The sequence below is a fragment of the Pristiophorus japonicus genome, chromosome 14, assembly GCF_044704955.1.
Source record: "Pristiophorus japonicus isolate sPriJap1 chromosome 14, sPriJap1.hap1, whole genome shotgun sequence".
Lineage (NCBI taxonomy): Eukaryota > Metazoa > Chordata > Chondrichthyes > Pristiophoridae > Pristiophorus > Pristiophorus japonicus.
In genome coordinates this window covers 176,691,987-176,715,081 of record NC_091990.1, presented here as the reverse complement: position 1 = coordinate 176,715,081, position 23,095 = coordinate 176,691,987, and the positions used below count along the sequence as shown (strand labels likewise).

At 44.2% G+C, this 23,095-nt stretch overlaps 1 protein-coding gene across 2 annotated transcripts in view; it reads left to right on the top strand.

Moving 5' to 3' along the window:
* LOC139280246 (uncharacterized) overlaps nt 1–23,095 on the top strand; it is a 56,687-nt gene that overhangs the window by 4,697 nt on the left and 28,895 nt on the right. Inside the window, exons 2-5 of one of the 2 annotated variants that reach the window (XM_070899881.1) lie at nt 2,067–2,420; nt 5,342–5,668; nt 8,432–8,545; nt 18,540–18,959. In XM_070899881.1, coding sequence (XP_070755982.1) covers nt 2,067–2,420; nt 5,342–5,668; nt 8,432–8,545; nt 18,540–18,959 — 1,215 coding nt within the window. Of the gene's footprint in view, nt 1–2,066; nt 2,421–5,341; nt 5,669–8,428; nt 8,546–18,539; nt 18,960–23,095 lie in introns of both variants that reach the window. The other variant, XM_070899880.1, reaches the window with a different exon arrangement.

Genomic DNA, 23,095 nt, shown 5'->3' with positions numbered 1-23,095 from the left:
TGACACCTGGGAGTCCCTGGCTAAAGACCGCCCTAAGTGGAGGAAGAGCATCCGGGAGGACACTGAGCACCTCGAGTCTCATCGCCAAGAGCATGCAGAAATCAAGCACAGGCAGCGGAAAGAGCGTGCGGCAAACCTGTCCCACCCACCCTTACCGTCAACAACTCTGTCCCACCTGTGACGGGGACTGTGGTTCTCATATTGGACTGTTCAGCCACCTAAGAACTCGTGTTAAGAGTGGCAGCAAGTCTTCCTCGATTCCGAGGGACTGCCTATGATGATTAGTCCTATATCCAGCCACCCGTTTGTCATTTAATCTCTCCTGGCTTGCAGCCTATCACAGGCCTTCCCTTTTCTTTCCTCCCCTCCCTCCTTTCCCTGCCTCTGTACTTGCTTAACACCTGTTGCATCTCTAATCTTTTCCAGTTTTGACGCAAGATGATCGACCAGAACCCTTAACTCTGCTTGTGTCTCCACAGTTGCTGCCTGTCCTGCTGAGTATTTTCAGCATTTTGTGTTTTTACTTCCCCTTACCTTCTCTACTCTAAGGAGCAAAATGCCAGTTTCTCCACAAAATTGAAGTACCTGATCTCTCGTACCATTCTAGTAAATCTCCACTGTACCCTCTCCAAGGCTTTCACATCCTTCCTTCCTTCCCCACCCTCTCTCTATACCCACTCTCTCTAAGCCCATTCTGTCACTATTCCCCTCTCACCATTCCCCGCTCTCTGTCCCCGCACCCCCTCCGTCCCCGCGCGCCCCCCCCCCCCTGTCACGGCGCGCGTCTCCCCAACCCCCCCGTGGCCCGCCCCCCCGTCCCCCCGCGCGCCCCCCTTCGCCCCGCGCACGACCTCCCCCCCCCCCCCGGCCCCCCGTTCCCCCACGCACGATCTCCCCCCGGTCCCTGCGTGCGCCCCCCGTTCCCCCGCGCACGACCTGCGACCCCCCGCGCGTTGCCCCTCCGTCCCCACTCCCTCGACCCCTTCCCCTTCGCGCGCACACAACGTTTTACCAGTGCTCAATCGGCAGTAGGATTGTACTTATGGCTTCAGCACTGGGAGTTGGAGAATTTGAAATTGTCTAGCATTCTCATTGCTGTTTGGGGTTACTGGAATCTTGCGTGTGTGAATGTTGGGTGAGGACAGGATTAGGCTTACCTGTGATGTTCTCCTTGGTCGTATCAGCTGCTGACACTCACTGTTGTGGCTCGCAGGTAAATAGTGACTACTTGATAGGCAAAGTCCAGTTCAGCTGTGCCTGTGGAGCTATAGCCGAGCAAGGACTCACTTTTGGGAGAAACTTGGTGAGAAGATACCCTCCAAAGTTGCTCAGCTACGATGTTTTCCTCTTCTGATTGAAACTTGCTCTTTTGGCTTGTCTGTGAATGAATGATTACCTGGGTGAGGTACTGGGAGCACATTCCAGCAAGGATTCTGCCTTTAGAAGGTGGGTGGGCACTTCTCAGGAGTGTTATCAAACAAAATTTGACACTGAGGGGATATTTGGACAGCTGACTAAAAGCTTGTTCAAAGAGGTGGGTTTTAAGGGATGTCTTAAAGGAGTAGAGAGAGGCAGGGAGGTTTTAGGAGGGAAATTCAGAGCTTGGGCGTCGGCAGCTGAAGGCATGGCCAAAAATTTTGGAGTGATTAAAATCGGTGATGTGCAAGAGGCCAAAATTGGAGGAGTTGTAGGGCTATACATATATGGTATAGGTTGGAGGGATTTGAAAACAAGGATGATAATTTTAAAATTGAGGCATTGCCGGACTATTGAAGGTCAGCGAGCACAGGGGTGGATCAAGGTTGAGGCGGGACTTGGTGCGAATTGTGATATGGCAGCAGAGATCACAATGAGCTGAAGTTTTTGGAATATTTAGATAATCACATAAGAGAGAAAGGAATAGAAGGGTTATGCTGTTGGGGTTAGATGAAGGGTGGGAGAGGCTTGTGTGGAACAGTTGGACCAAATGGTCTTTGCCGCACCACCTATGTTAGTTGAAGTAAATATCGGCACACTTGTATGGTGGACGCTAATAAAACAGCATCATGTTCTTATTGAATCTGCAGATGGAAAGTTGGAGTTGAAAGTGAGTCAACCTTCTGTGGAAGTAATGTTTCATGAAAATGGACTTCTACAGTGCGAAATTGCTGAACTCACCGGGTCTACACTGAGCGCAAACAACTTGGGAGTTTTATGGGCTTTCACTAGTGACACTGGAAATTCAAAGCCCTTTGTCTACATGCATGGAGTAATAAATGAGCAATGGAAAGAAGCTGAGCTGTCAGAAAGCTCAATTCTAAGTGGAAACATGTCACTGTTGCTAAAAAGTGTCACATTTAAACACACTGGACAGTATCGATGTGATGTTTTTATTTCACCAAATTATAAAGCCTCTAAGACAATAAAGCTAGAGGTTTTAGGTAAGCTGATTTATGTACAATACTGTAAACTGTTGCACATTGCAGTGTAACAATGCCATGCGTGTTCATATATCATAACAGTTTGTCTTTCTATGAAAGCTGCTTTTGGAAACAAAATCTTGCAAATGAAATACCCTTAAATATAAAATCGATATACACCTGAAGCTGCAAATCTGAAATAAAAACAGAAAATGCTGGAAACTCTCAGCAGGCCAGGCAGAATCTGTGAAGAGAAAGAGTTAAAGTTTCAGGTTGATCTTTCATCCGAACTACCTGTATTAAAAAAGAAAATGCTTTGCATCTACTGTCTTAAGCTTTCTGAACTGATTAGTATACATTTATTAATGGCCCAATAATACATGTGTGTAGAAGTTGCCAGACAATCTGACAATCCTCATTCAGACTTTGAAACATTTTATTTGTATGATGCACAGTAAAATTTAATTAAGGTGATCACCAAAAGGACTGGTCAAAGGTAGTTGATTCTGTAAGGTGCTTGGGTTGGTGGGAGTTAAAGTACTCAGTTGACGCTGACTTTTATGTGCTGTAGCATCAAAATGAAAGTTTGAAAGCATTCTAACTTTCATCCCAGCAGAAGTAGAAGGAGGTTCTAACAACAATTTTTCTTTACCTTCACTTGCACACTATGATTATCTGATCCTTCTGGCACACTACAGCTGATACAATAATAAGAATTAGTAATAACCAATGAATGCCGTCTAATTTTCAGACAGCCATGCAGAGCTCACAATTAGTTGGAACTTTCTCATCACCTTTAGGGAACTTGCCAGATTTATGGATATCTCTCTCTGCTTGGTATTGTTCAAATTCTAATAATGGAATGATATAAACATAGGCAAATCACTTGATTAAGTGATCAAGTTTTTAGACAAAGTATTTGTACAAATGCTGGAGTTTCTTAAAATGCAAACTTTTTTTTACATTTCACAAACCTTGCTTACAGCATACGCAATGAACTATAGCTAACAGAACAAAATAATACCAATGTAAACTTCACAACATTGCCAAATGTATCCCCAATCATGTTCCTTTATATATTTAACAATATCAAATACAAAACAATACATATTGGTATCAAATCATGTATTTTTCAATGTATTGTATATCATTCACTAATTGAATTAACAAGAGCTAGATGTAATGTAAAAGTGTAACAGTCAGCATATACAAAGGGAAATAAAACATAAGCCTCAAATAAGCATATTGTTGCCCACTGATGTGTGCTGCATTAACACTTAATTGTCAATCATAATTAACCGTAGTTACTTCCGGTTCCTGAGTTCAAATCGTTTACGTAAATTATGAACAATGTGGTCCTAGGACCGATCCCTGTGGAACCCCACTTCCCACCTTTATCCACTCTCTTCTGTTTTGCAGCCAACTTGCTAATCACTCTGCTACATGTCTCCTGAATCCATTTGAGCTGATCTTAGTCATGAGTTTACTATGTGGTACCTCATTGAAGGCCATGTGAAAATTCAAATATATTGTAACTACTGCATTACCCTTGTCTACTCTTTCTGTTACTTCTTCAAAGAATTCAATAAGGTTGATCAAGCATGACCTTCCCTATTGAAATCTGCTGACTACTCTTAATTATATTTTTGGTTTCTAGGAGCCCAAGTTTCCACATGATTTGCGCCTGATTTTTAGGAGTAACTGGTGGAGAACGGACTATCTTAGAAATCGCAATTCTCCACATTTTTTTTCTGCCGTTCTAGGCAGGTAGAACAGTTCCACTTTGGAACACAATTTTTTCTTCAAAAGGGGGCGTGTCCGGCCACTGACGCCTGATTTCAAAGTTTCCACAGTGAAAACGTACTCCAAACTAACTTAGAATGGAGCAAGTGAAGATTTTTGTAGAACTGAAAAAACCTGTTCTACACATTAAAAAAATCAGGCGCAGGTTACAAATTAGGCGTCCAGAACGAGGGGGGGGGGGAAGGGAAGTCATTAAATTCTATAATAAATCCTTATTTATACTTTACAAATATTATACAAATAAATCCAATCTGAATAAACATTTATAAGCAAAGAAAAGATTAAATAAACCATCTTCCTACCTGTGTGAAAGTGCTTCAGCCATCGTTCGTTCCCGCGGGGGGGGGGGAGCCGTTCCGTTCGTTCCCGCGGGGGCGGGGGGGAGAGGGGGGAGGAGCCGTTCCGTTCGTTCCCGATGACGGGCGGGGGTGGGGAGGGAAACGGCTGCCTCAACTTTCTGAGGCTTCCTGTACCTTCTCACTGCTGCAAGAAGCCTCAGTGCTGATCATGGAAGGGTAATGTGCTTTTATTAAAAAATGTTCAAAAATTAAACAGCTACAAAGAACTACAAAAATGGCCGAGTGCCAATGTTTCCTTCACACTGCGCGTGCGCGAACGCTCCAACGCGCACGCGCAGCGTTGCCGGCAGGAAAAAAACTAATTTCAATGGTACCCGCCCCCTCCCACTTACAAAATCGGCGCGAGTGTAGGCTCCGCCCCCCTGGGCGCCGCGCCAGGCAGACAAGGAGCTGCAGGGCGCTCGAGAATAGCGCGGTTTTTTTTAGGCGCGAAAAACGGGCGCCCAGCTCAGAGGGGCGCCCGTTTTTTATCGTGTGGAAACTTGGGCCCTAGATGTTTTTCTATTACATCTTTGAGTAAAGATTCCATTATTTTTCTTGCAACTGATGTTACACATACTGTTCTATAGTTCCATGACCCCTGTTTAACACCCCTTTTAAATACCTGTCCTCTGGCACTATTCCCTTTTCTAATGATTATATATAAATATATATATGTAATAATGCCTCTGCTACCTTTTCTCCAATTTATTTTAATATGCACAGATCCAATCCAATTAATTACTTTTGAAGTATCGTCACTGTTATTAGTGATGCTAATGTACCTGTTTGTTTTGGCAGCACGTCCCACAGTGACTGTGGTTTCAGAAAAAATTGTGGAAGTTGGCACTGGTGGAGAGATGGCCTTGGGTTGCCAGTTAAGTGGCTATTATCCTTGTGACAGCAATGCTGAATGGCTTCAGTCAACCCCATCACAAGGAGAAACAAAACTATTAACTGACATTTGCATCGCTCCACCAGTTAAAAACCCCGATGGAACATGTAATGTAACCACTGAAGTTAGATTGGAACCTCATGTAGAAGACATTGGCAGTACTTTCCAATGCCGTGTGACACACAAGACTTTTTCAGAGCCATACTTGGTGACTGCTTTCGTGACTTTGAAAGGTCAGTTGTGGTGGTCTTGGCTTTTTATTAAAATGCAAAGCACAAAACATTTTGGTTAAGTTAGTATTGAAAAGCACTCCAGTGTTAACCGATGTATTGTAGTTTTAATTTTTATAGAGGATGCAATTTACGCTTTTTTATGGATTCGTTTGATACAGAAAGGCAATGGCCTTTTGAACAATAACCTGGACACCTTTTCCTTTCCAAACATCCAGTTCTGACCTCAACATATGTCTCAATTACTTTTCATGACTCTTGAGAAAGGTTAATTGTAATTTGTTTATTAAACTGATGTATTTTTACAAAAGGTTTTAAATTGGTGTTAATACAGAACTCTGCTATTGACTTCTTCCCACAGTAAATTAGATTACATGTATATATTGTGAATAATTATTTTTCTACGGTTTTGAGCATTTTGTGGGAGGTTTTTTGAATCCATGGAAAGCATTTTTAAATACTAGACTTGTGTTCCATCCAATAACCTGGACACCTTTTCCTTTCCAAACATCCAGTTCTGACCTCAACATATGTCTCAATGACTTTTCATGACTCTTGTGAAAGGTTAATTGTAATTTGTTTATTTGACCAATATTTTCCACTTCATTACATTAACAAATCTTTTTAGTAGGAAATTAGCCTACGACCATTGTTCCTCAGAGAGTAGGTTCCAATCTTGACTAAGATTTTTACATTGAATATACAACACTGAAATAGAACATTCGGCTCAACTAGGCTGTGCTGGTGTTTATACTCCACGAGTCTTCTCCCATTCCATCTGCTTCATCTCAGCCTTTCAGTATATCTTTCTATTCCCTTTTCTCTCATTTACTCGTCTAGTTTGCTTTTGAAAGCATCCAAGTTATTTGCCACATCCATGTCCTATGGTAATGAGTTTCACATTCAAACCACATTGAGTAAAGAAATTTCTCTTTATTTCACTATTGGATTCATTAGTAACTATCTTGTATTTATGGTCTTTAGTTATGGATTCTCCCATAAGTGGAAATATTCTCTCCACATCTATACTGTCCAACCCATTAATAATTTTAAAGATCTCTATCAGGTGACCTCTAAGTCTTTACCTGTTCAATCTTTTCCAATATCTGTAATATCTCAGTTCTGGTACCATCCCTGTAAATCTTTTTTGCACTTTCTCCAGTGCATCTATGTCCTTTTTATATTAGGGGTCCAGAACTGTGCACAGTACTCCTAATTGCTGCCTGAACAGGGTCCTATACAAATTTAACAAATTCTGTACACCTAGAAATAAATCCCAGTGTTTTGTTAACAATTTTAATGCCTTTGCTGCGATGTTGCTTTTACTAATTTGTTCACTTGTATCCCCAGATCCCTTTGATCTTCTACTCCATTTTTTATGTTCTAGGATGTCGGGTGATGTTTCTATTTTTCCTACCAAGGTGCATCACCTCACAGTTATCCATGTTAATGTTCATTTGTTACTTAACTGCCCAGTCTGCACATTTTCTAATGGACCGAAAATTCCAGCCTCGCTGGGTCCGTACGAAGTGCGCACAGATCCAACAAGGCCTCGCAAAAGCCGGTTTTCGGGGCGCGATGCGCATGCGCCGAGAACCAACTTTTGCGATCTGTCAAGATTTTTGCATACAGATCCTACGCATCCCCGGGAGAAGGACATCCATCCGCGCAGCAGAGATTGGGCTATTTGCTCAACTCATGCCCAGCAAATGTCCTTCAAACTTTTACGCCTGGTAAAAGCAGGCGCATAGCTTACTTTTTTACCAGTGTAACACTTTTAAAACATATAAAAATTACATTTAACACTTATTTTTATATTAAAAACCCTGTCCATTAAGGTAAGTTTAACACTATTAAAACACATTTTAAAAAAAAAAGTCAAAAAAAAATATTTTTAAAAACATTTAATTACATTTAATTTCAGTTAATTTAAAATATGTGAGGTGTTTTATTTATTTATTTATTTATTTATTATGTTGTGTTTCAGTGTTTTAGGGGGTTTTCTCATTGATAGTAATGGGAGCCCGTACAAACAGAGCTCCCATTTGTATCAATGAGAATACTGCATAGTGATTGGTGGTCCAGCATGTACGTACATGAAAGACATCTCCCTGTGCGCTGCACAGTGAATCTAGGCCACTGACCTGAATCCTACGTTCTTCTGGGATCACCAGGTACTTGCAAAGATTTTTTTCGGGTCTGATGCGTTCGTACCGACTGCAATTTTCCCCCCAATGTCTTCTCGTGTTGCATTCTTCCTCAGTGTTAGCCATACCTGTCCTTCCTCACCCCCCGAGTTTAGTATCACCTGCAATTTTGATATTGGTTTGCTTGTTCCGAAGCCAAAATCATTAATGTAAGCCCATTGCTGATCCTTGTGGGACGTTGCTTTCTAACTTGCCAATAGCCAGTTTTCCAAGAAACACAACTAAGTTGCAAATATGAGACACTCGGGTGTTAAAACAAATGCCTGATATTTGTGAGCACTTTCTCTGATTGGCTGGTCCAGAGCTGTGCTAAGTATTTCCCTGGTACACTTTACTCTTTTATATAGTTGCAAATATGAGACACTCGGGTGTTAAAACAAATGCCTGATATTTGTGAGCACTTTCTCTGATTGGCTGGTCCAGAGCTGTGCTAAGTATTTCCCTGGTATACTTTACTCTTTTATATAGTTTTACACTTAATGCAGTTTTACACTAGTGACTTGTGGAACCATTAAAAAAGATCCAATATGGGAAATATGTAACTTTTCTTTTACAGAAGCAGAAATTCGTCTGGCCACAGGATCAATAGTTGGAAGCATCATTGCGAGCATTATTATTTCTGTTGCAGTAATAGCAACAGGAATTTTCCTCTACATGCGGCTCTATTATAAAGGTAAACCTACATTCTCGTTACTGTGTGCTACTTTGGACAGATTAGGGAATAAATTTGGGAGTAAAATGACTCAAAGGAAACTTGGATTATAGGGGGGAGGGGGCAATGAAAACTCTTGACTATCGCATAGTTCCTGCTGTTACAGCAAATTCTTATAACTTCTGGTTAAGTTTAGGAGGGTTTTAAATTCCTGTGGCATGGAACAGTGCCGGGACCAATATCCTCATGGGGAGTTTTGCTAGTGCTGTTGGGGAGAGTTTAAACTAGCTTGGCAGGGGGATGGGAACCTGAGAACAAATTCAATAAGGAAGGAAGTAACTTCAAAAGGAAAGGAAGTAAAGCTGAAATTGGAAAGCAAGAATGTAGAAAGTGAATCTATAAGACAGAGGAAACAAGGGTTAGTTAGTAGTAATCAAGGAGGTCTTCCTGTGCTAAATGGTATATACTTCAATGCAAGGAGTATAGTGAATAACGCGGATGAGCTAAGAGTACAAGTAGACACTTGGGAGTATGACATTATAGCCATTACAGAGACAGGCAGGTTTGGCAGCTCAATATTCCTGGTTACAGGATTTTTAGACAAGACAGAGAGGAGGGTAAAAAGGGGGAGGGGAGTCGCAGTATTGATTTAAAAAAAAAAGCTATCACAGCTGTGAGGAGGGATGATATGTTAGAAGGATCATCAAATGAGGCCATATGGGTCGAACTGAAAAATAAAAAAAGGGCGATCACAATGCTGGCCGTGTATTATAGACCCCCAAACAGTGGGAGGGAGATAGAAGAGCAAATATGTAGGCAAATTTCTGTGGTCCAAAAACCATAGGATAGTAATAGTAGAGGATTTCAACTATCGTGGTATTGATTGGGACAAATATAGTGTGAAGGGTATAGAGGGTGTGTAATTCCTAAAATGCATTCAAGAGAACTTTTTTAGTCAGTATATAACAAGCCCAACATGGGAGGGGGTGGTTCTGGATTTAGTTTTGGGGAATGAAGCTGGACAGGTGGAAGGGGTATCAGTGGGAGAGCACTTGGGTGCTAGTGACCATAATTCAGTCAGATTCAAGTTAGTTATGGATAAGGCCAAGAATAAGACTAGGAATAAAAGTCCCAAATTGGGGAACAGCTAACTTTGCTAAGTTGAGAAGTGATTTGACCACAGTGGACTGGAAATAGCTACTTGAAGATAAATCAGTGTCAGAATAGTGGAAGGCATTCAGGAAGGAGATCTGGAAGGCTCAGGCCAAGCATGTGCCCTTAAAGAAAAAGGGTGGTAATAACAATTCTAGAGCCCCCTGGATGTCTAGGGACTTACAGGGGAGGATAAAGAAAAAAAGGGAAGCTTATGTCATATACTGACGGCTAAATACTGTAGAATCTCTGGAGGAATATTGAAAATTCAGTAGTGAAATTAGAAAGGATATTAGGAATGCTAAGAGAGAGCACATAGGAACTAGGAACAGGAGTAGGCCATCTAGCCCCTCGAGCCTGCTCCGCCATTCAATAAGATCATGGCTGATCTGGTCGTGGACTCAGCTCCACTTACCCGCCCTCTCCCCATAACCCTTAATTCCCTAATTGCTTAAAAATCTATCTATCTTTGACTTGAAAACATTCAATGAGCCAGCCTCAACTGCTTCCTTGGGCAGCGAATTCCACAGATTCACAACCCTCTGGGCGAAGAAATTCTTTCTCAACTCGGTTTTAAATTGGCTCCTCCGTATTTTGAGGCTGTGCCCCCTAGTTCTAGTTTCCCCCACCAATGGAAACAACCTCTCTGCCTCTATCTTGTCTATCCCTTTCATGATTTTAAATGTTTCTGTAAGATCACCCCTCATCCTTCTGAACTCCAAGGAGTAAAGACCCAGTCTACTCAATCTATCATCATAAGGTAACCCCCTCATTTCTGGAATCAGCCTAGTGAATCGTCTCTCTACCCCTTCCAAAGCTAGTATATCCTTCCTTAAGTAAGGTGACCAAAACTGCACGCAGTACTCCAGGTGCGGCCTTACCAATACCTTATACAGTTGCAGCAACACCTCCCTGCTTTTGTACTCCATCCCTTTCGCAATGAAGGCCAACATTCCATTTGCCTTCCTGATTACCTGTTGCACCTGCAAACCAACCTTTTGGGATTCATGCACAAGGACCCCCAGGTCCCTCTGCACCACAGCATGTTGTAATTTCTCCCCATTCAAATAATATTCCCTTTTACTGTTTTTTTTCCCCAAGGTGGATGACCTCACACTTTCCGACATTGTATTCCATCTGCCAAACCTTAGCCCATTCGCTTAACCTATCCAAATCCCCTTGTAGCCTCTCTCAGTTCTCTACACAACCCGCTTTCCCACTAATCTTAGTGTCATCTGCAAATTTTGTTGCACTGCACTCTGTCCCCTCCTCTAGGTCATCTATGTATATTGTAAACAGTTGTGGTCCCAGCACTGATCCCTGTGGCACACCACTAACCACTGATTTCCAACTGGAAAAGGACCCATTTATCCCGACTCTCTGCTTTCTGTTCGCCAGCCAATTCTCTATCCATGCTAATACATTTCCTCTGACTCCGCGTACCTTTATCTTCTGCAGTAACCTTTTGTGTGACACCTTATCGAATGCCTTTTGGAAATCTAAATACACCACATCCATCGGTACACCTCTATCCACCATGCTCGTTATATCCTCAAAGAATTCCAGTAAGTTAGTTAAACATGATTTCCCTTTCATGAATCCATGCTGCGTCTGCTTGATTGCACTATTCCTATCCAGATGTCCTGCTATTTCTTCCTTAATGATAGCTTCAAGCATTTTCCCCACTATAGATGTTAAACTAACTGGCCTATAGTTACCTGCCTTTTGCCTGCCCCCTTTTTTAAACATAGGCGTTACATTAGCTACTCTCCAATCCGCTGGTACCTCCCCAGAGTCCAGAGAATTTTGGTAGATTATAACAAATGCATCTGCTATAACATCCGCCATCTCATTTAATACCCTGGGATGCATTTCATCAGGACCAGGGGACTTGTCTACCTTCAATCCCATTAGTCTGTCCAGCACTACCTCCCTAGTGATAGTGATCATCTCAAGGACCTCCCTTCCCACATTCCTATGACCAGCAATTTTTGGCATGGTTTTTGTGTCTTCCACTGTGAAATTCTTGGCAAGTAAAATCAAGGAAAACCCAAAGATGTTCTATAAATATATTAAGAGCAAGAGGATAACTAAAGTAAGGATGTAGGGCTTTTTTGAGACCATGAGGATAATCTGTGTGGAGGCGGAAGATGTGGGTATGGTTTTAAATGAATACTTTGTCTTTTTTCACAAAGGAAAGGGGCAATGCAGATACTGCTGTCGAGGAGGAGTGTGAAATTATGGAAACCTAGTGAGAGAGGAGTATTAAGGGGTTTAGCAACTTTGAAAGTGGATAAGTTCCCAGGCCTGGATGAAATGCTTCCCAGGCTTTTGAGTGAAGCGAAAGAGGAAATAAGCAGAGGCCTTGACTATCATTTTACAGTCCTCTTTGGATTCAGGCAGGTTGCTGGAGAACTGCTAATGTGGTACCCTTGTTTAAGAAGGGAGAAAGAGATAGGCCGAGTAATTACAGGCTGTCAGCCTAACCTCAGTGGTGGGAAAATTATTGGAAAAAATCCTGAAGGACAGGATAAACCTAAGTTTAGAAAGGCAAGGGTTAACCAGGGACAGTCAGCACAGATTTGTTAAGGGAAGATCGTGTTTGACTAACCTGATTGAATTTTTCGAGGAGGTAACCAGTAGGGTGATGAGGGCAGCGCATACGATGTAGTGTATATGGACTTTAGCAAAGCATTTGATAAGGTCCCACATGGTAGACTGGTCATGAAGGTAAAAGCCCATGGGGTCCTGGGCAAAGTGGTAAGTTGGATCCAAAATTGGCTTAGAGGTGGGAAGCAAAGGATGGATGTTTTTGTGACTGGAAGGATGTTTCCAGTGGGGTTGCGCAGGACTCAGTACTGGGTCCCTTGCTTTTTATGGTATACATCAATGATCTAGATTTGAATATAGGGGGTATGATTAAGAAGTTTGCAGATGACAATAACATTGGCTGTGTGGTTGATAATGAAGAGGAAAGTCATGGACAATAGGAGGATATCAGTCTACTGGTCAGGTGGGCCGAACAGTAACAAACTGAATTTAATTCAGAGAAGTGTGAGGTATTGCACTTGGGGAGGGCTAATAAAGAAAGGGTATACACATTAAGCGGTAGGCCACTTAGAAGTGTAGATGAACAAAGGGACCTTGGAGTGCTTGCCCACAGATCCCTGAAAGTAGCAGGTCAGGTGGATAAGATGGTTAAGAAGGCATACGGAATGCTTGCCTTGATTGGCCAAGGCATCGAATGCAAGAGTCGGGAGGTTATGCTTAAATTGTATAATATACTGGTTAGGCCACAGCTGAAATACTGTATGCAGTTCTGGTTGCCATATTATAGGAAGGACGTGATTGCACTGGAGAGGGTGCAGAGGAGATTTACGAGGATGCTGCCTGGAATGGAGAATCTTAGCTATGAGGACAAATTGGATAGGCTAGATTTGTTCCTCTTGGAATAGAAGCGGCTGAGGGGACACCTCATTGAGTTGTATAAAATTTTGAGGGGCCTGGAGATAGTGGATAGCAAGGGCCTATTTCCCTTGTTGGAGGGGTCAGTTACGAGCGGGCATAGGTTTGAGGTGGTTGGAGAACGTTTAAAGGGGATATGAGGGGAAACTTCTTCACGCAGAGGGTTGTGAAGGTTTGGAACTCACTGCCTGGAAAGGTGGTAGAGGCAGAAAACCTCACCACATTTAAAAGGTGCCTGGATAGGCACTTGAAGTGCCGTGACCTGCAGAGTTACGGACCTAGAGGTGGTAAGTGGGATTAGACTGGATAACCTCGTTGGCTGGCGCAGATACAATGGTAAGTACTTTAGAGAATCTAATACGGCCAGGGTGATCTCCTGGACTAGTTTCGATCACCTGGATGGGTAGGAGAGGAATTTTCCCAGATTTTTTCTTCTATTGGCCTGGGTTTTTATCTTTTTTGCCTCTCCCAGGAGATCCCATGGCTCCATAGTTCATAGGTTTATATGTAACCTTCAGGGTTGCTGACCGAGGACCGTGTGGCTCTTTGTCAGCTGGCGCGGGCACGATGGGCTGAAATGGCCTCCTTCTGCGCTGTTAATTTCTATGTTTCTAACCAATGCTGCCCCAAGCTTTCGACAATTGCTTGATTTTTTTTTGCATCAAGTTGTAGCAGCACCAATCTGTAGTGTTATTAGATGGTTAATCTGCCAATTTGAATGCTTAATTGAGATGCAAACTACATATGAAATGTTTAACCATGAAGTACATTGGCCCCTATTTTCCACTTGCTAGATTTTTGGCGCCCGCCTGTATGTTTTTTTTGTGTACGTTTGCGGCAGAAAAAAAAGCGGTACTTTTGCCAAAGAAATATTTGAATTTGGCGTTGCGCTCTCTGAAGTTAGTTTGGGGGGGGCATGGAGCTTAAAGTATGCGCTAAAAACTCTTGGCATATGCAAAAAGGTGAAGTTGCCAGGGCAACCAGAGACGCTGAAGCCCGCTTCCCCAAAAGGACTTGCTAGCCCACTGCTGCCGAAAGGGCCACAAAGGACCTCTCCCCAATGCTGAACCCGAGTTTCTCACCCCCCGCCTGGTGGATCTGCGGCCACTGGCCCCCCCCCCCCCCCCCACCCCCGGCTGGATCCACGGGCACCGCTCTCTCTCCACCCCCCAACCCCAAGCTGGACCCGTGCCTGCGCCAAAAATGTTTTAAGTATTTTATTGCGTATTCTTTTTGCCTCGCTCCTGTCCTCTTGTGCGCCACACTGATTCCTTAAGTTAATGTACGTTTTTTTTGTGGGGCTTTTGGGCAGTATGTGCCACACTGAAAACATTTGTGGTCGGCCAAAATTGATTTAAGTCCACAAAAACAGCGGCCGATCCCATTTTGACTCGTGTCTGCGCCAAAAATGTTTTAACTGGCGCACATGGTCGGCGCTGGCGTCCAAACGTTGCAAAAGTTAGAAAGTGAGTATTTCACGCCATCAAACGTTTGGACGCCAAAAATCGGCGTACATTCGTGGCGAAAATAGAGCCCAGTGTATTTGTGTTTTGTATTTTGGTGGATAATTTTCAAAAATGTTCTGCTTAGTATCTTTGTTCTGCATTCATAAACTCCTTAATAATTTGCTCTTTGCTATTCTGACCTTTATGCTGACTTATTGGGCCTAAGTTTCGGGCCGTGCCTAGAACGGCGCAGCCCAGACCTGAATGCCCGTTTTTTGCGCCACAAAGTGCGCCTAAAACAACTCACCTCTTCTCCGGTTCCCTGCAGGTCCTCTGGAGCTGGGCGCGTCGCAGCATGAGCTGTGGGGGGCGGAGCCAGGTCCCTGCGCTGAAAACAGTGGCGGGACCTCTGCACATGTGCGCTACAGTGGGCTCGCATGTGCAGTAGCTCCAGGCGCCCAAAACTGTGGGAGGGGCCTGAAGCACGCAGCCCCTAGCCCTGGCTGAATGGGCTCACTGGAGCTGCGTGGATAAGGCTCACCTCCCACGCCCAGCTCCCCCTGGACCGGACCCAACCCGACTTGACTCCCGCTCTCCCCCCCCCCCCCCCCCCGCCCGGACCCAACCCCCGACCTCCGCGTCCCCCCCCCCCCCCCCCCCAAACTCCGCGACCGACCCGACACCACCTACCTGTCAATCCAGCCCAAGAAGCCCGGACCATTCAGCCTCCTTCTCCCTTCCTGCCTCCTCCCTTCTCCTTCCCGCTCCCTCCTTCTCCTCCTCTCCCTCCTTCTCCTCCTCTCCCTCCTTCTCCTCCTCTCCCTCCTTCTCCTCCTCTCCCTCCTTCTCCTCCTCTCCCTCCTTCTCCTCCTCTCCCTCCTTCTCCTCCTCTCCCTCCTTCTCCTCCTCTCCCTCCTTCTCCTCCTCTCCCTCCTTCTCCTCCTCTCCCTCCTTCTCCTCCTCTCCCTCCTTCTCCTCCTCTCCCTCCTTCTCCTCCTCTCCCTCCTTCTCCTCCTCTCCCTCCTCCTCCTCCTCTCCCTCCTCCTCCTCCTCTCCCTCCTCCTCCTCCTCTCCCTCCTCCTCCTCCTCTCCCTCCTCCTCCTCCTCTCCCTCCTCCTCCTCCTCTCCCTCCTCCTCCTCCTCCTCCTCCTCTCCCTCCTCCTCCTCCTCCTCCTCCTCCTCCTCTCCCTCCTCCTCCTCCTCTCCCTCCTCCTCCTCCTCTCCCTCCTCCTCCTCCTCTCCCTCCTCCTCCTCCTCTCCCTCCTCCTCCTCCTCTCCCTCCTCCTCCTCCTCTCCCTCCTCCTCCTCCTCTCCCTCCTCCTCCTCCTCTCCCTCCTCCTCCTCCTCTCCCTCCTCCTCCTCCTCTCCCTCCTCCTCCTCCTCTCCCTCCTCCTCCTCCTCTCCCTCCTTCTCCTCCTCTCCCTCCTTCTCCTCCTCTCCCTCCTTCTCCTCCTCTCCCTCCTTCTCCTCCTCTCCCTCCTTCTCCTCCTCTCCCTCCTTCTCCTCCTCTCCCTCCTTCTCCTCCTCTCCCTCCTTCTCCTCCTCTCCCTCCTTCTCCTCCTCTCCCTCCTTCTCCTCCTCTCCCTCCTTCTCCTCCTCTCCCTCCTTCTCCTCCTCTCCCTCCTTCTCCTCCTCTCCCTCCTTCTCCTCCTCTCCCTCCTTCTCCTCCTCTCCCTCCTTCTCCTCCTCTCCCTCCTTCTCCTCCTCTCCCTCCTTCTCCTCCTCTCCCTCCTTCTCCTCCTCTCCCTCCTTCTCCTCCTCTCCCTCCTTCTCCTCCTCTCCCTCCTTCTCCTCCTCTCCCTCCTTCTCCTCCTCTCCCTCCTTCTCCTCCTCTCCCTCCTTCTCCTCCTCTCCCTCCTTCTCCTCCTCTCCCTCCTTCTCCTCCTCTCCCTCCTTCTCCTCCTCTCCCTCCTTCTCCTCCTCTCCCTCCTTCTCCTCCTCTCCCTCCTTCTCCTCCTCTCCCTCCTTCTCCTCCTCTCCCTCCTTCTCCTCCTCTCCCTCCTTCTCCTCCTCTCCCTCCTTCTCCTCCTCTCCCTCCTTCTCCTCCTCTCCCTCCTTCTCCTCCTCTCCCTCCTTCTCCTCCTCTCCCTCCTTCTCCTCCTCTCCCTCCTTCTCCTCCTCTCCCTCCTTCTCCTCCTCTCCCTCCTTCTCCTCCTCTCCTTCCCTCCCCCCTCCTCCTCCCCCTACCTCCCCCCACCCCCTCTACCTCCCTCCTCCTCCTCTCCTCCCCCCACCCCTCCCCTCCCCTCCACCCCCTTCCCCTCGCTGTCAGAAACACAGACACTGACAGACAGAGTGAGAGACACACACATACACAGACAGAGAGATAGAGACACTGACAGAGACACACTGGGGGGCCGTCCCAGCACGCTGTTGGAGGACTCCTGGTGCTGCAGTCGGTAAGTAGAAAATGTTTTATTTATTGATTAAAAAAAATGTATTAATTTTTTTTGATTGATTTATTGGTTGATTTATTGATGTATTTATCATTTATTATTGATGATGGCTCTTTATTTGTAAAACTGAAGTGTTTAATGTTTGTAAACTTCCCTTTAAACCACCCCCCCCTCATTCCCAAGCCTGATTTGTAACCTACGCCTGATTTTCTAAGTGTAGACAAGGTTTTTCTGAGCGTACAAAAATCTACACTTACTCCATTCTAAGTTAGTTTGGAGTATGTTTTCACTGCCTAAACTTTCAAAATGGGCGTAAGTGACCGGACATGCCCCCTTTTGAAAAAAAAATCTGTTCCAAACTGAAACTGTTCTAACTGACTAGAACTGGAGCAAACTAAATGCCGAGAATTGCAATTTCTAAGATACTCCATTCTAAACCAGTTGCTCCAAAAAACAGGAGCAACTCAGGCCGAAACTTAGCCCCATTGTATCTTCCAGTGTTGCTGATGACCATTACTTGGTATATTCTGGAATTTACTGTCAATGTATTGGGTGAATATTTGCAAGGGAAGGAAACTCGAAAGGGAGTAATTGTTAATTCAAAATACTCTACCTTTTTCAAAGAAGAAAATGAGCTTGCTTTCAATTTATTTAATATTTACTTCAAAAATGTACATTTTTCTACTAACTGAAAAGTCCTCAAGTAGGGTCTTCGTACCCGTTAATCTTCAAATTGACTTGCGGGCACTCTGGTGCCTTGAAACCGTTCTATAGACTTGGAATGCAGATACATCATTATTTTTGCTATTTCTCATTTGTTCTCCTATTTTTTAAAAAGTTCAGTTCTCTTTTGCAATTTCTCCTGCATTCCATTACCCAAGTTCCCTTCTGTGTAACACCCCCATCTGCTGCTCTTTTTTAAATCCTCTTCATCTCTAAACTTCCAATAATATTTTGAACTGCACCCATACTCTGTTGCAACCCACATTTTCTGATATTTAATTGTTTTCCTTTTTGCTTAACTCCATTTTTCACTTAGCCTGTATATTTTTGTGCTCACTTCACTAACCTGTTCCTTGATCACTACCTTCCAGTAATCTCTAAGCTGGTAAGTTACCATAAGAGAAGATGTCCACCATGCACTTGGTGTAGTGAAATTGTAACTCTGCTCTTCATAATTTTTTTTGCTATTTTGCTATGCCTTGTGCAGAGAGAAGATCTTCCCCCTCCACTAATCAGTTTCTCCAAGCTCATGCCAGATTGTGAATCTTAATATTCATGTAATTCAGTTAAATTTAGGCTAACACTAGAGTCTACTTAATGTTGACATAAATCCCTTGTCTGACTGTGAGCAATTCCACAGGAGATCTGCTAGTGTTAATCATTTTAAGAAGGTTTTTGGCTAATCTCGATGGTGAACATGAAAATTAAATCAAATGATAGCATTTCACAATCAGTGAAGACCACTTTATACCAACTGCTAGGATTTTGCAGCGTGTCAAAGATAATTTGGAACAATCCAACTTGAAATTTCTTTAAATTTTATTTTATTCCCAGTTGCACCGGAAGTATCAGACATTCAAATACCTGCCCGAATTGTACACCTAGAACCTGCAGAGATTATCTGCCATGTGTCTGGATTCCGACCTGATGTTATTTTGGTCAGCTGGTATTTGAAGACGTGTAAGGACTCTGGCAAGGAATTCATTGGAGACTGGCAAAAAGACAACATGGTCCGTATACCATTCGTCACGGACAGAAAAATAGAAATCAGTGAAAGGATTGAAACTGGGCGTGGCTGGAAAGTCAAGCCAGGCATTTCCCAGAAAAATGGTGATGGATCATTCAGCATTTCTAGCATTCTTGAGATTTATCCTGACATCAATGAGCACAATAAAGCAGAAATCACTTGTGAAGTGAGCCATCCAGCCAGCAGTGAAGTCATCTCCAAAAGCATCTGTTTACAAGTTGAAGGAGGTAAGCTTTTATAAGTCAATCAAAAGTCACTATTCTGTTAGGTAGAATATGTGGGACACTTTGTATTCAGGTTGATCACATCTCCAATTTCCACTGCCATTTGTTGATTACAATCATTAAATGTTGCAATCCCAAGTCATGCACCCTAGAACTGACAATATTGAATTTTCAAATTAGTGCTTTATAGTATTGTGGCGCTCAGGTTTTCTCATAATTAAAGAGGGGAGGACCATTCTGGCTGAGGAGAAAATCTAATTAGGAAAGATGAAAATATGGTGGAGATATTAAATAGATCATTTGTCAATGTTTTATATGATGGCAGAAGTGAGAATTTAGTTATAATGGAGGAGGATATGAACATCACTATTTTGTGGTATACATGGATTTTTTCTTCAGATATGTTCATTTATTCTTCCAAGAATAAACAGCATATTGTAGAAAAGTAGAGGTACAATTTACTGCGTTTTCTTTGCCTGATTTTAAGACATGTTAGTAATTCAAGGTTTGGTCATTTTTAGAATAACTTGTTGATATCCTGTGGCATTGCTCAGGATTGCTACCAGTGCCACGTGCTAGTCAGAGTAGGAATCGCAGGATAGCTCAGAGGAATACGTGGCTTGAGCAGTGGTGCAGCAGGGAGGGATTCAAATTCCTGGGGCATTGGAACCGGTTCTGGGGGAGGTGGGACCAGTACAAACCGGACGGTCTGCACCTAGGCAGGACCGGAACCAATGTCCTAGGGGAAGTGTTTGCTAGTGCTGTTGGGGAGGAGTTAAACTAATATGGCAGGGGGATGGGAACCAATGCAGGGAGACAGAGGGAAACAAAAAGGAGACAAAAGCAAAAGACAGAAAGGAGATGAGTAAAAGTGGAGGGCAGAGAAACCCAAGGCAAAAAACAAAAAGGGCCACTGAATGTAAAGGGGATGCAGGAGGGGTCAAAACTAAAAATCATGGTTTAAAAACTAGTATTAAAACACTACCTAAACGCACGCAGCATTCGAAATAAAGTAAATGAGTTGACGGCACAAATCATTACAAATGGGTATGATTTGGTGGCCATTACAAAAACGTGGTTGCAGGGGGGCCAAGACTGGGAATTAAACATACAGGGGTATCTGATGATTCGGAAAGCTAGACAAGAAGGGAAAGGAGGTGGGGTAGCTCTGTTAATAAAGGATGATATCAGGGCAGTTGTGAGAGATGATATTGGTTCTAATGAACAAAATGTTGAATCATTGTGGGTGGATATTAGAGATAGTAAGGGGAAAAAGTCACTGGTGGGCGTAGTTTATAGGCCCCCAAATAATAACTTCACGGTGGGGCGGGCAATAATCAAGGGAATAATGGAGGCATGTGAAAAAGGAACGGCAGTAATCATGGAGGATTTTAACCTACATATTGATTGGTCAAATCAAATCGCACGGGGTAGCCTGGAGGAAGAATTCATAGAATGCATACGGGATTGTTTCTTAGAACAGTATGTTACAGAACCTACCAGGGAGCAAGCTATCTTCGATCTGGTCCTGTGTAATGAGACAGGAATAATAAACGATGATCGAGTAAAAGATCCTCTCGGAATGAGTGATCACAGTATGGTTGAATTTGTAATACAGATTGAGGGTGAGGAAGTTGTGTCAGAAACGAGCGTACTATGCTTAAACAAAGGGGACTACAGTGGGATGGGGGCAGAGTTGGCTAAAGTAGACTGGAAACACAGACTAAACGGTGGCACAATTGAGGAACAGTGGAGGACTTTTAAGGAGCTCTTTCACAGTGCTCAACAAAAATATATTCCAGTGAAAAAGAAGGGCGGTAAGAGAAGGGATAACCAGCCGTGGATAACCAAGGAAATAAAGGAGAGTATCAAATTAAAAACCAATGCGTATAAGGTGGTCAAGGTTAGTGGGAAAATAGAAGATTGGGAAAATTTTAAACGACAGCAAAGAATGACTAAGAAAGCAATAAAGAAAGGAAAGATAGATTACGAAGGTAAACCTGCGCAAAACATAAAAACGGATAGTAAAAGCTTTTACAGATATATAAAACGGAAAAGAGTTACTAAAGTAAATGTTGGTCCCTTAGAAGATGAGAAGGGGGATTGAATAATGGGAAATGTGGAAATAGCTGAGACCTTAAACAATTATTTTGCTTTGGTCTTCACAGTGGAAATCGCAAAAACCATGCCAGAAATTGCTGGTCAGAGGATGTGGGAAGGGAGGACCTTGAGACAATCACTATCACTAGGGGGGGTAGTGCTGGACAGGCTAATGGGACTCAAGGTAGACAAGTCCCCTGGTCCTGATGAAATGCATCCCAGGGTATTAAAAGAGATGGCGGAAGTTATAGCATTCGTTATAATCTACCAAAATTCTCTGGACTCTGGGGGAGGTACCAGCGGATTGGCAAGCAGCTAATGTAATGCCTCTGTTTAAAAAAGGGGGCAGACAAAAGGCAGGTAACTATAGGCCGGTTAGTTTAACATCTGTAGTGGGGAAAATGCTTGAAACTATCATTAAGGAAGAAATAGCAGGACATCTAGATAGGAATAGTGCAATCAAGCAGACGCAGCATGGATTCATGAAGGGGAAATCATGTTTAACTAATTTACTGGAATTCTTTGAGGATATAACGAGCATGGTGGATAGAGGTGTACCGATGGATGTGGTGTATTTAGATTTTCAAAAGGCATTCGATAAGGTGCCACACAAAAGATTACTGCAGAAGATAAAGGTACGCGGAGTCAGTGGAAATGTATTAGCATGGATAGCGAATTGGCTGGCTAACAGAAAGCAGAGAGTCGGGATAAATGGGTCCTTTTCGGGTTGGAAATCGGTGGTTAGTGGTGTGGCACAGGGATCGGTGCTGGGACCACAACTGTTTACAATATACATAGATGACCTGGAAGAGGGGACAGAGTGTAGTGTAACAAAATTTGCAGATGACACAAAGATTAGTGGGAAAGCGGGTTGTGTAGAGGACACAGAGAGGCTGCAAAGAGATTTGGATAGGTTAAGCAAATGGGCTAAGGTTTGGCAGATGGAATACAATGTCGAAAAGTGTGAGGTCATCCACCTTGGGGGAAAAAAAACAGTAAAAGGGAATATTATTTGAATGGGGAGAAATTACAACATGCTGTGGTGCAGAGGGACCTGGGGGTCCTTGTGCATGAAACTTTTTTGCATGAAAAGTTAGTTTGCAGGTGCAACAGGTAATCAGGAAGGCGAATGGAAAGTTGGCCTTCATTGCGAGAGGGATGGAATACAAAAGCAGGGAGGTTCTTCTGCAACTGTATAGGGTATTGGTGAGGCCGCACCTGGAGTACTGCGTGCAGTTTTGGTCACCTTACTTAAGGAAGGATATACTAGCGTTGGAGGAGGTACAGAGACGATTCACTAGGCTGATTCCGGAGATGAGGGGGTTACCTTAAGATGATAGATTGAGTAGACTGGGTCTTTACTCGTTGGAGTTCAGAAGGATGAGGGGGGATCTTATAGAAACATTTAAAATAATGAAAGGGATAGACAAGATAGAGGCAGAGAGGTTGTTTCCACTGGTCGGGGAGACTAGAACTAGGGGGCACAGCCTCAAAATACGGGGGAGCCAATTTAAAACCGAGTTGAGAAGGAATTTCTTCTCCCAGAGGGTTGTGAATCTGTGGAATTCTCTGCCCAAGGAAACAGTTGAGGCTAGATCATTGAATGTATTCAAGTCACAGATCGATAGATTTTTAACCAATAAGGGAATTAAGGGTTATGGGGAGCGGGCGGGTAAGTGGAGCTGAGTCCACGGCCAGATCAGCCATGATCTTGTTGAATGGCGGAGCAGGCTCGAGGTGCTAGATGATCTACTCCTGTTCCTAATTCTTATGTTCTTATGACCAACAAAAAAATGGCTCCCGCTTACATTCATTTGTGCATAATTGTGATAACAAAAGTGGACCCAGCACTGACCCTGGGATATATAACTTCAGAGTGACTATTTGCACTAGGCTTTTCTGTGTCCTTCTGCGCATGCGCGCGTTGGACTTCGCCCTCTTTTTGAGCAAGGGCAGTCGATTCGGTCACGTGTGCGACGTGCGAGGAAATCGGAAGTAGGGCTCGAGACAGAGACAGCCGCGTGGAGCTGCTTCTAGTT